The sequence below is a fragment of the Hirundo rustica genome, chromosome 7, assembly GCF_015227805.2.
Source record: "Hirundo rustica isolate bHirRus1 chromosome 7, bHirRus1.pri.v3, whole genome shotgun sequence".
Lineage (NCBI taxonomy): Eukaryota > Metazoa > Chordata > Aves > Passeriformes > Hirundinidae > Hirundo > Hirundo rustica.
The window spans coordinates 30,124,360-30,136,499 of record NC_053456.1 but is presented as its reverse complement, the minus strand read 5'-3'; the positions used below and the strand labels follow the sequence as shown (position 1 = coordinate 30,136,499).

Sequence of the window (12,140 nt, the reverse complement as noted above, 5' to 3'; positions counted from 1 at the left end):
CGAAAAACCCCAAAGCTCCAACATGGTGGAAAGTTGGAATGCTTTCCCTACCCTGCATTAATTTAGAAACATTTCCATCTCTTTTTGTCTGGTGTTCAGAGTTGATTAGCTCCTACTGTTGTTTTGAGCACTTTAAATCGGCCTAAGGGCAGAGAAAATGACTGTAAAAAGTTTCTGATTAATTAGTATGATAATTCATAGGATGTGGCTAATTTTCTGTCTGTAGTACAATTATTTAAGGAGAGAGAGGGACTTGTGGCTACTAAAATTCCAGTACCCTTCCTCTTCTTTCCCATCTCTCTGTGTGCCAGAGATGCAATTGCAAAGGCAGTGCTGTTCCACGTAATGTATTGGTTTTCTTGGGCTCCAGTCTTGGCAAAGCTTTGCATTAATCCTTTGACTGTAGTTAAATCACCGTTTTTAAAGTGGCTTCCAAACAAAGCAAGCAGCAACTGTTCATCCGTTCTTGGCCTGTAGTGAAGCCCTTATTTTAACACCCTGAGGTGTATAGAGATGGGGGGATTTGCAAGTGCAGCAGATCTTGACAAGGAATTGCCACATGTTGCACAAACAACAGCAGGTCTTGAAGGCAAGTTCATGTCTGTCACTGAAGTCTTGCCTGTCAGTATCAATAGTGAGTTCTACTGAGGTTTTGTTTTCTGTTTTCCCAAAGACTCTCACTGGGGGATTTCAAATCACAGTTGACTGCATATGCGAGGATGTTCATGTGTCTGATAGCCAAAGCAGTTTGGCCCTTTTAATTGGAAAATGTTTCCAGAGCAAGGAAAAACCCCAAGCTATTCTCTTTGGTGATAACTTTCTCTTCATGCACCATTGTTGAACGCTGTATTTGGTGGGTGCTGGTGAAGCCTGTGAGGTGTCAGGTCTGCTTGTTCCCTGAGGTTCATGTTTACCTCGTGTTTCCTTTGCTGTTCCTTTGGGCAGTGTTGGGCAGCCGTTCCAAGGGTCTTACTTGGAGATCAGCGAGAACCCCAAGTACAAAAAACTCAAAGATGCCGTGGATGAAAAGATCATCATTGCAGAAGTTGTGAACAAGATCAATAGAGCCAATGGGAAGGTAATCACACGGGTTTGATTTATCCAGAAGGGTGGATCATTTCTGTTATACATACATCGAAAGCGAGACTCGTATTAGTCTGAGGATTTTTAAAATAACACATACTTTTTAGGGCAAGACTGGAAATGCTGGTTTTATGTAGCCTGGTGATTTTAAACGCCTCTTTTAAATTTACTTAAAGATTACTAAAATCTTGTATTGTCATTTCCAGTGACTTCTCCAAACAAAAAAGGTATCTCATCAACTGGTAACAGACTGTATTGTGTCACAACTAAATGTAGTCTCTGTACTCAGCTAAGATCTTCTTTAATTTGCCAATTAAAGAAAATAAACATTTAGAGACTATCTTATTCAAGTATTTAGAAAACTTAACTTTTCAAAGTCCACGCTGTCAGTCAAGCTTCTGATTATCACATTTTGTTATCTTTTTAAATTATGAGTGACATACTCTGCTAGCTTTGCTTGTCTTCCAAAGCTCTTTGGAATGAAGAGGCAAGCTTCTTGTATAATTTGAATAAAGTTGTTAAATATGGTGGTTAGCTTTTTATTCTGCCAACATAGAACACATTTTGCATTTAAATTGTACTTATTAAAACAGGAAGTATTATTCTGCCTTACTAAACTTGATTGCTTTCACCATATCTGTCTAAATATTAGAAGTAGTAGATCTCAACTTCTCAGATGTAGATGCCATTTATGCATTTGTAGGAGTGAAATTAGGTTGCCTGTTCTTGATGCCAAGTTAATTTTCTGGTTTAGAAGAAACTAATTAAATGAAGACAATATCTTTCCTGTACTTGCATAGGCTACAGCTCTCAAGATTTAAAAAAAAATAAATTAATGTACTATGGTTCCATGTGCTTAAGGCAGCTACTTCTTAATTCTAATAAAGATTTTATTCTTTAAAAGTTTACAGGAGAAAAATTTCTATGTGGATTAAGTTCTCATTTCTCTTTCTTACTATTTTGTAAGACAAATTTAAGAACGCACATTTCATGCTTTAAAAATATTTATCTTTTGAGAATATGAATGCTCATCCTCCTAAAGGGTAATTCCAGTAGATAAAAGGAGGAGAACATAACTCTGAAAAGTGATTTGTGATGCTCTGCATCATAGTTTTGGCAAATAATGATCAATATAGAGACTTGGTGTGTGATGATTTTCCTGGAGATTTAAAGATCTTAAGAAATGAGGTTATCCTGATTTGCATAGTTTCAGAGTTTCACTTTCCGACTTTTACAGCTGTAAGCCAGTAATTAAAGGAACTGCTTATACCTAAGCATATGTGCCAAAATGAGCTAAGCTTCTCAGTCTATAATTAGACACGTAAATAAATTTGACCTGATTTTAACTGATCTGCAGCTTTTACTGAACATCAAATGTTTGCATTTGCTAATGTGGGCCAAGCTTTTCAACTCTGTGAACCCCTTGGAGTCTTAGTAGGTGCTCAATGGAAACCAGTTCTCTCCTTGTGTAGATGGTGACCTGCATTTTTGTATTTTCACAGGCTGCATCCAGGATTTTCTTATTAACCAAAAATTATGTTCTTCTTGCTGATCAAAAATCTGGGACTATCAAGTCAGAGGTTCCACTGGGAGACGTGACCAAAGTGTCCATGAGCTCCCAAAATGATGGATTCTTTGCAGTGCACCTCAAGGAGGTTTGTTACCACTCCATCACACAATAAATAATATGACTGTTTTATGTGCAGTGATGTAAAACCTGTTTGTTAATTATCTTGTAGCATTAAACCATAGGGGTTAGCTTGCGGGCTTAGAAATGTATTGAACTTTGCCATAGCTGGAAAAAACTTTGATTTAAAGCTACTGAAGCCAAATGAGAACAGTTTATTACATTATGAATGACCACTTAACTGTAAAAATCAGACTTCATGTTTCACTGCAGTCTCTTCAGGATCAGAGTTTTCCACTTGCAATATGGTTCAGGTACCTTGTGCCAGTGTTTTCCTCACATATGCTGGTAGAATATTTCTCTCTTCTTTATGGGATGCCAAGAAGTCCACATTGAGGCACAGTTAATTTGTCACTCAGTTCTAAAGAACTTAGCTCAATGCTATATTTGCCTCACTGCACTGTAACCATTTCTTGAAGTCCTTGCTCTGCTAAAATCATTAAGCTGGCATCTGTATTCTAGCTGAAATGGATTTGAAGACTCATATATACTTTGTGTCTTTACATACTCGCTGCCATCATCCTAGTCCTGGTGTTGGTAATTTGGTTTTGTTCCTTTCTGCAAGTATTGGATGCTTGCTGTGGTGTATCCAGGCAATGGGTACAGAAACACTACAATTTTGTAGGAAAGTGAAGATGACCCTCCTTTAGGGCCAGAAGGGATTTTTTTTTTTTTTTTAAACCTTTCTCACTTGATTTGCATAATATTTGGGTGTAAATGGTATTTCGAACCTATAACACTGCATTGCAATCCCTATTTAATTTGCAATACAAAAGACTGTTGTTTCCTTAAACTGGGAAGAGAAGGCTCCTTGTAAACCTTCCTGCTTGGCTGCCATTTAATCATACTCAAGGTTTTGGTAGTCCTAACTGCTTTCCTTCCCGTTTCAGGGTTCAGAAGCCGCCAGTAAAGGAGATTTCCTGCTCAGCAGTGATCACCTTATTGAGATGGCCACTAAACTTTACCGCACTACTCTCAGCCAAACCAAACAGAAGCTCAACATTGAGATATCTGATGAGTATGTTTCTTGTTTGCTTAAGAGCACATTTGCTTCAATGCAGCATGCTAAAAAGTCAAGTATCCAGTTAGTGTCAGAATAACAAAACACCGTTGTGTAGCTGATACTTTTCTCTTGACAGAATACTTGTGAAGAAGGATCCAGTTTTCAGAGTGCACTCATTTATAGTATTCATTTTGGCTTCTACGGCCCTGAAAGTCATTACAGAAAATGTGCTTTTGTTAAAGTAGTTTCAAATAGGGCTGTGAGGCAGAACTGCTGCTGTAGAAATAATCAAGAGTTACTTTATTTAAGAGAACAATTTTGCATGTGACTGAAAAGTTCACAGATTACTATGAGATATTTATAAATTAGAGTGGACACTAGGTGCCAAGTTCTTCTGAAAACAGCTCTTAAAGAATACAAAGCCCCTCCCCAGTCCAATGTAGGTTTACGAAATTTTGTTTGGGGTTTTTTGGTTGTTAAAAGGCTTTGTTTAATAAAAAGTTTGCATCTCAAAATAGTATTTCTTTCTTCTTGATGCAGTTTCATATTTTGGCCTTAAATAAGGACTGCCCTTGTGGTGTTCTTAGCTATAGAATGTTTGTGTGTGAACTCCTAAATTTCACTGAGTAAGAGTCTCTCACTTAGTCCACCATTGTCATGTGCCACTTTTGTTCTGTGATGCGGCCCCTCTTTTCAGTAGTGTTGATTTTGTGAGTTTATTCACTTTGAATAAAGAAGAAAATTTGGAACCCTTTAACAGCGGTAAAGTAAACTTCCTGTAGGCAAAACCTGAACCTTTTTATCCGGCTGCACCATACTGCACGTGTTCTAGAGTCATGGTAGCGAGTACAGTTTGTATCTGTTCAGATTTCAGGATTTAGTAACAGGCTGATTTTGCTCTTTCCTTGAGAATAAAATCTACCATTTTCCTTTGTTCTGTTACCAGAGGTCATTTAATTTGCTCACGAGTGTGTTTTTTAGTCTCTAAAAGTGTGGCTATCCCCAGTAAGTTTCTAGTTTAAGGGGGGCTACAAAGGAATAAACTACTAAACCAAAGTATAAGCGTGCATTGCGCTACTCTGGACTGCCTGCTTGCCTTAGGTCTGGAAAACAGCCTGCTTTCAGAGAGGCTTGCTTTTTGGGATGTGTTTCTTGTTTCTTCTCTTGCAGATTAAAAACATTCATGTGTGTATTGCAATTGAGTTTATCCAAAAGAAATAATTTTAAGCTGTTGGCAGTCCCATCTCTACTGACGGTGAAGCAGGAGTCCTCTCCCTGCTAGTGTTTAGACACAAGCACAACTAGGGATTGAGGAGAAAATGTGACCTTATTTCGACTACTCTGCTTTTTGGGAAGAGGGCTGGTCTGAGAATGCTGTTGCTGCATGGCTCTGCTTAGGAAGAGACACACCATTCACACTCATAACATTGGAACAGCGCGTGTAGGACAATGCAGCCTCGGTGATGAGACGAGGGCTGTAAGAGCTGTGCACGCTTTTGGGGTGCCTGCATGGCTGGGAGTGCTGAGCAGGCTCTGGGTGCCTGGGCTGTGCAGCAGGGAAGCAGCACCGAAGGGCAGCTTGGCGCAGCAGAGGCCACTTCCTCCCCTGAGCTCTGCCGTCAGCTTGATTTGTGGTTTCCGGCTGCAGAGCAAATTCTTTGAAGTTTTTGGCCTCTGCTGGAGGACTTTTTAAGGATGCTAAAAGGGAAAATCGGCTGTATTACAAAGGACTTTTTAGGTCAGCAACCACTGCATGTGAGCCAAGAGGCAGCGCTGCCTTGCTTATAGCTTCTAATCTCGCTATCCAGATCCGTGAGAGGTTTGAGGCTCCGCAGGAGCGTGTTGGTTTTTTGTGATGGTGTTTTTTTTAAAGGCAATTCTCTGCATTCAGTGAAATTTTCCTTCCAGTAAAAAGTGAAGAGCCAGATCCAGATTAATTTACCCTGAACTGTAGAAAATGTCTAAATTTGGAGATTGCTGGGCAGGAAGTGAATTTTCCCAGTTGCCGAGCAGGGGGCTATAAAGGCTAACTAAGGATTAGACATATGAGAGCTGCTAAAATACCAGATGTACTAAATTAAGCATAAATCAGAAGAAGAGAACTCCCCATGTTGCTACACAAGTATCGAGCTTCCATGAAAACAGAGAAGTCCCTTTGGTGGACAGTGAAGTAGTTGGAAATAGTCTTTGCTGCATTTCTGGTACATAAGAAATTCTGTTTCGAACTGCTTTTTTTTTCTAAAGAAATAGCAAACTAACTTGTAAAATGTCCACAGTTACAGGCAAAAAGCCTAGAATAATGAAGAGATACAACCTGAAGGAGATTCTAGCTGTACCGTAACTTATGGCTTTTGTCAATTTCAGCTTTGTATTAATAATGAAATTTTTTGGAATGATGCTTAGAACCAACAGGAAAAGGCTTCTGTTTCTCGTGGGTCTTTTTGTTTTGTTTTTCCTCTCTACATTTAACTTAAAATTTTTACTATTCCCTTTCTTAGGTTCCTGGTCCAGTTCAAACAAGACACAGTGTGTGTGAAGTTCATACAAGGCAGCCAGAAAAACGGCAACATCCCAACTTGCAAGCGAAAAAACAATCGGCTTCTCGAAGTGGCTGTCCCTTAACTGCAGCTGGTGACTCTCCCTTTCATGGACTTGTTTCTCTGTAATAGTGCAATTTTAGTGGTTTGGTTTTGCTATTTTTATCCTTTTCTGGAGCTGTTGATGGCTAATAGCTTTAGAAACCCTTGGCAAAACATTTGATCGATCGACTTTGAAATCTTTTTGCTCGTGCCAGAGTTTTAACCCTCATAATGCAGATTTTTGTCCAGTGAGGCGTTTTTACCAGCTGGCACATATCTGTCATACAACCAATCATTCCCTTTGTTTAGCAGCCGTATTTTAGTGCAGCATATCATAAACCCACATATTAATGATAATTTACTCATATTCCTTAGTGCAGAGATCTGCTTAACAGGAATTATACAGGGCCTTGGTGCTGGGTGGCCATTGTGTCCTTTTATCCCAAGCTGTCCAGGTGTCCTCGTGTCCCGCCCCTGTGCAGACCAGCACAGCAGAGGCTGATACAACTACTCCTGTAGCTCACACTAGGACCTGTGGAACTCTGCCTTCCCATCAGCACAGCGCAGCGACATCTAATTCTGCAAAATAGAAGGAATAGATGATTGCACAAGCAGCTACATGCATAATTTTGTAGTAAAACATGCGGAAATTTCGAAACAGCATTTTTAATTAGGTCAGATGTTTTTAATGACTTTATAAAGTAGGGATCAGCAGAATTAAAGAAGCTTTTTCTTTTCTTTTTTTTTTCACAGAAGCTTTAAAGTTCAAGGCGTATTTTCTGTTCTGCTCTTCTTCTTTTAAATTATGAGTTAAGATTAGAGCCTGAAAAATGCAATAGTATTCATAACACAAGTAAGTGCTAGTTATTTAAACAGTTAGTTATCAAGTGAAAGGTTTGAGCCTTTCTTTTAAATATTGGCATGTACAATGTGCAATAAAGCATACGTGACATTTTGTGAGATTATTTATAATACACTTTTGTGTGGAAGAGAGAGGATTGGTGCAGACTGCAAAGACAGTATAGGGGTTAAAACAGATCTGTGTTGTTAATTTGCGGTTTTTAGAGTGTACACTACAGTTGTCAATTTGGGAAGAATACTTAGAATTAAAAAAAAAATCCTTAATTTGGGGGTCTGTATATAAATTGGTATTATGGTAATAAAACTGTTCTAATTCCGTGCTGTTTGGTACTGCTATGTTATAACCATATTTTTGTACTCCAAACTATTTTATATAACTCCATGTGCCTGATGTAAATGCGTGCACAGAAAATACAATCAAGGGCCGCGTTATAAACCCTCAGTGTAACCGATTGCACTTAATCTTCTATAAGCCAGAAGCATCAGCTGAAATCCCTGAGAGGGGGGATGATTTTCCAGAGGGAAGGAACTGCTCACGTGAAGGGTTTGTGGGATGTGACCGTGATTTGTCGATGCGAGGACGGAGAGAGTGCGTTGTATCTTTGCAGTCTGATATAGGACAGAGTTAAGACCCTGGCTATCTGATGTGCAGTGCTGGAAGTCCAAGCATAAATAAAAGAAAGAGAATGAAAAGTTCAGAGTCTCCTTCCTCTCCCGGTGGCAATGTGATGCAGAGCTCACGGCTGTGAAGGCTCCTCTGGGTAGTTCAGTGTTTAAACAGTGTTTACTGCAATAGCTGTTCAAGTGCTAATGGCTATCAGTCTGAAAAATACAACTGGCTTGGGTTACACCACGCTCTGCTTTGGGATTAAATGGTTTTTCTATGATTAGGATACAAAGCAATTTTTTTCAACAGGCTGCTTCAACGTTGCTGTCGGAAGTCCATACTTGTGACCTTGAAAGGTGGGAGTAATCAAAATATGTATTTCCCAAACTGACAAAAAGCTGCCTCTTCCTCATAATTGTAGTTCAAACCCTTCTTCTAATAAATGAGTCAGGTTAATAGTTTAATGAAATTTAAATAATTTTACATGTATTGTAATTTTAGATGCTTGCGAAGGAAATTTTAGAGTCGATTTGTGATGCAAAATTTTGGTACTTGAAAGGAATTATTCCATTGCCTTAAGAAGACAGCACATAATAATGACAATGTGGCATTTAAAACTCCTAAATCCTGTATTAGAATTTCTGCTTGGGGAGGATTGGAGAGTTCATAAAACTGTTCACTCTCTTGGAAACCTTACAGTAAGAACCACGCAGAGAAAATTTTGAAAAGTAATAAAAAAAGTAAAGAAAACAAACAATTGAGATCTGATGTAATTCTGTAGTGGTTTGCAGGTAAAAAATGGGAGAATTTGGATTAAGAACATCTGGATATTTGGCCCATTAAACTAGGGTATTACAGGATAATATTAGGATATTTGTCCCATCCCAGCCAGCTCCAGTACACATCTATTCTATTGTTTTTGACCTTTGCAGCAAGTCATAATAGCCAAAGACTGGAAGAGGGACAAACTCCTCACCTTGGTTTCCTTTCTTTTTCTGGACTTCTACAATTTCTACCTTGCACATTAGCTGGTACTTTGTGACAATTATCTTTTGACTCTTAAATGCTTCTCAATGTGCAGAGCAAGTTTTGCTGAACATGAATTATTAGATATTACTAGGAGAGCCATGGTATCTCAACGTTTAGATTTAAGTATCTTGGATGTTGAAAATAAAAATGCAAGGTCGCCTAACCACCTAGGGTTTTGTTTTTTTTTTTTTTTCTTCTCCCTTCTGTTTTCTTTTATAACTGTCTATCAAATGGATTTGTAAAGAGAAGAGTATTCCTCCTATGGTGCTAACCTTACTTTTGCATCCTTTGACTTTGTAAATGCTGTTCTTTCATCTCAAAGCTGGGCAAGGATCATTAAGAAAAAATTTTGATGCATGATGCTTTCTAGAATCAAATAAAATTCTGTTCCTAGACCTATATTTTCTCTAGATCTGTATCTTTCTTACTGTAAAAGGAGCAGGTGACGGGTTTTTAAATTAATTATACACAGCACTGGTGTGTGACTTGAAGAAAGAAGAAATTTTTATTTTGTATGTGATTCCTTTAGAGGCATACTCAGTGACTCACAGTAACATTTTTCAGTCCTTTCCTCATCATAATTTTTGCTGGAAATTCTACAAACTCAACTTTTCTAACAGTAGGTGTTAGACCAATTGCCTGAGTACAGTATTACAGCCAGTTAAACCTGATTCTTAAAAATGGCTTTGTGCCCCAAACCTATCATATTCCATGTGTTATGTCTTGTGATCTGTTTCTCTCCTTTTGTGTTTAGCAATTCTACCCTGATTTTTAAAATATTTTTGTTCACCATACAAATTATGGCAAAAAAACCCTTAAAATGTAAAATCAGGAAAAGCATATTCAGTTTTAATTAGTGTTTCTTTCCTTTGCCAAAATGCAAGCCTTTTTCTATACATTTCTGGGGTAAAAAAGATGAAGACTGAATTCAAAAGTTTTATGCAAAATGAGAAAATTTTGCCCAGTCTGTGTAAATGTCACTGTTAATTCTTGAGCTTTTAGATCCTTAATCTTGAAGAACAACATATTTTCCATGTTCTATAGGAAATGGTTGTGGCTATTTTAAAAGGATTGCTCTGTAGTGAGATGGTGACGGCAGATGCACACGCCTGTGCTGCTTTGGGCATTAGAACTTCCCAACAAACACGTGTCAAAGACAGCACTGGAGGGGACTCTGGGGATGCTGACAACTCACACCAATATAGAGCAGTGTGAATTTGAGGGAATCTCTAGTATGACCAACAAATGAGTTCTGACTCTCCTCCTGTCTCACTTCCCTCCTTATTGCAGAGTTTTTTAGCTTACACAAACATATGACTATAAGCGGAAAGGAACAATTGTTTGCCAATTTTTGTAAAATCCCTCCAAGTGATCAAAATTTTCTGGTTACTGCTTTTTGTCTAGTGGTTTAAAGTATGTGCTTGGTATGTCACTGTCCCACGACCTTCCAGCTGAAATGTAGTTAAAGGTTGTTATCGTGTGGTGTGATCTTGCAGCCATTCCAGCACAGGATTTGGAGATCTGCACCGCAGACCTGTCTGTCTGCCGTTCTGTGATCTGCTCAGGAGTTTCAGGTGACTTAATTGAGGCAGTGGCATCCTCCTCAAAGAGAGCACCTTTCACGTGTCAGTGCCACTTACAGTGAGACTTTCCATGTTCTGACTCACTGGAGTGTTTCCTCCTGGGCTTGAAGGTAAAGGGAGGTTTAGTGCATGGAAAAAAAAAAAGTTAATTGGCAGAGCAGAACTTGCTTCTGCTGAAATATCGAGCAGTAGGTGTGAGCAGTGGCTGCTTTAAGCACAGACTGTACAGACACTGCCCAGGACTGCCACGTTCTGTCTCACAGGGGGACTCTGCCCACAGCAGCCCCAGAGCTCTGCCTTCCCCTGAGCTTCTGAAGCAGAGTGGAGAGAGGATTGTGGTGAATTTACAGTTGCTGTTAGTAATTGTTGTGGAAATGCGTGTTTACATAGGTTGGGGCGGATTTGCATTGGGTAGTCTTGAAAACTTAGCTGGAATGCAAAGAGGAAAAATGTATTCCTATGAATTTGTTGTTGTTAAGTAAATGCATCGCTATTTTACGTCTGGCTGTGTTTCTCTACAGTAAACTAGTGCTATTTAAAGAACTGGGATTCTGATATCAGCTTAATCTCATTATCAGCTAGATTCAGTTCTGCTCCTGTTCCCTTCCACCCATGGATGAATCGAGTATTCAGACTTTAACTCAAAATGAGAGTTAGGACAGTCTGAGACTATGGAATTAATTTAACAATTAAACAATTTAATTGAACTATTTAAACTAAACAATTAAAGAAATTGAGTTCTAAAACTATTAAGAAACAGATTGTCTCTCTCCTTCATTCTAAACCTTTAAACAATTGACACCCAGCTGTGAACTGACTAGGCAAAATGATCAAGTATGAGGCACAAAAGGTTTTATATGTGAATGAAAACTCAATGAATCTGAATTTCTTTTCTTAACAATTCAACTCTTTTTCAAGGCTGCACCCTGCACTAAGTCCAAGGTAAGGATCTCTTTGCTGTGCCACATTTTACTGTTTATGGTCTCCAATTATTAAAAAAAAACCCCCCAAATGAAACAACTAAATATTCTTGTGGCCAGGGAATCCTTCTGTAGGAGCCTGGGACTTCACTGACCACATTTACCTTTTTACCCTCTGAAACATGGAATGCCTTTAGGCTGTTCTCAGAAAGTGGGACATGGTGGGTTTTGCCACAATGAATGGGAATTTTGACTGGCCTGGCAATGTCCCTTCTGCACATTATGAATTCCTTCCCCACCAGTATCTTGATACTGGGTGGTCTTAGAGATGCTGGATGATGTTTCCTGCTCTGGCTCACATCAAGTTCTGATTTCCTTCTGCAGTGATAAAGGGAGGCAAATATCTCCAGGATACAGCAACAATGTATTCTTTTTAGGTTATTCCATTATCTACCACTGCATCTTGGCACCTTGGTTGCAGCTGAACATACAGGAAATGTTTTATTTCCTTTCTAACCAAGAGCTGTTTTTAATGAAAGATGCTTTGTTCCCTTTTGAGTTACCTTGTTAGCTGCATGGTATTGCCAGTGTTTCCCAAAACTCTTGACAAAGAGCAAACCTGAAGCCTGAAACATGAAAAGCTGCTGTTGCTATGTGCTCTGTCTCTTCCTGTTAGAGATCTCCTCGAAGTGATGATGTGATGAGTCTCTGCTGGCTTGATTCACCGCACGAAACCTTCAAGCTTGCTGTGTGTGCTTCTCGTAGCCAGAAAAAAAATGAATCCATCA

The 12,140-nt window shown here is 38.9% G+C and overlaps 1 protein-coding gene across 15 annotated transcripts in view; it reads left to right on the top strand.

The window, feature by feature from the left end:
* The window catches only part of MYO1B (myosin IB), a 135,746-nt gene extending 127,840 nt beyond the window's left edge, over window positions 1–7,906 (top strand). For all 15 annotated transcript variants that reach the window (XM_040069302.2, XM_058421289.1, XM_040069303.1 and 12 more), the window contains 4 exons: window positions 946–1,078; window positions 2,586–2,738; window positions 3,661–3,788; window positions 6,272–7,906. In XM_040069302.2, the coding sequence (XP_039925236.1) occupies window positions 946–1,078; window positions 2,586–2,738; window positions 3,661–3,788; window positions 6,272–6,395 (538 nt within the window). In that variant the 3' untranslated portion in view covers window positions 6,396–7,906. The remainder of the gene's footprint in view (window positions 1–945; window positions 1,079–2,585; window positions 2,739–3,660; window positions 3,789–6,271) is intronic.
* Window positions 7,907–12,140: the final 4,234 nt, after the last annotated feature.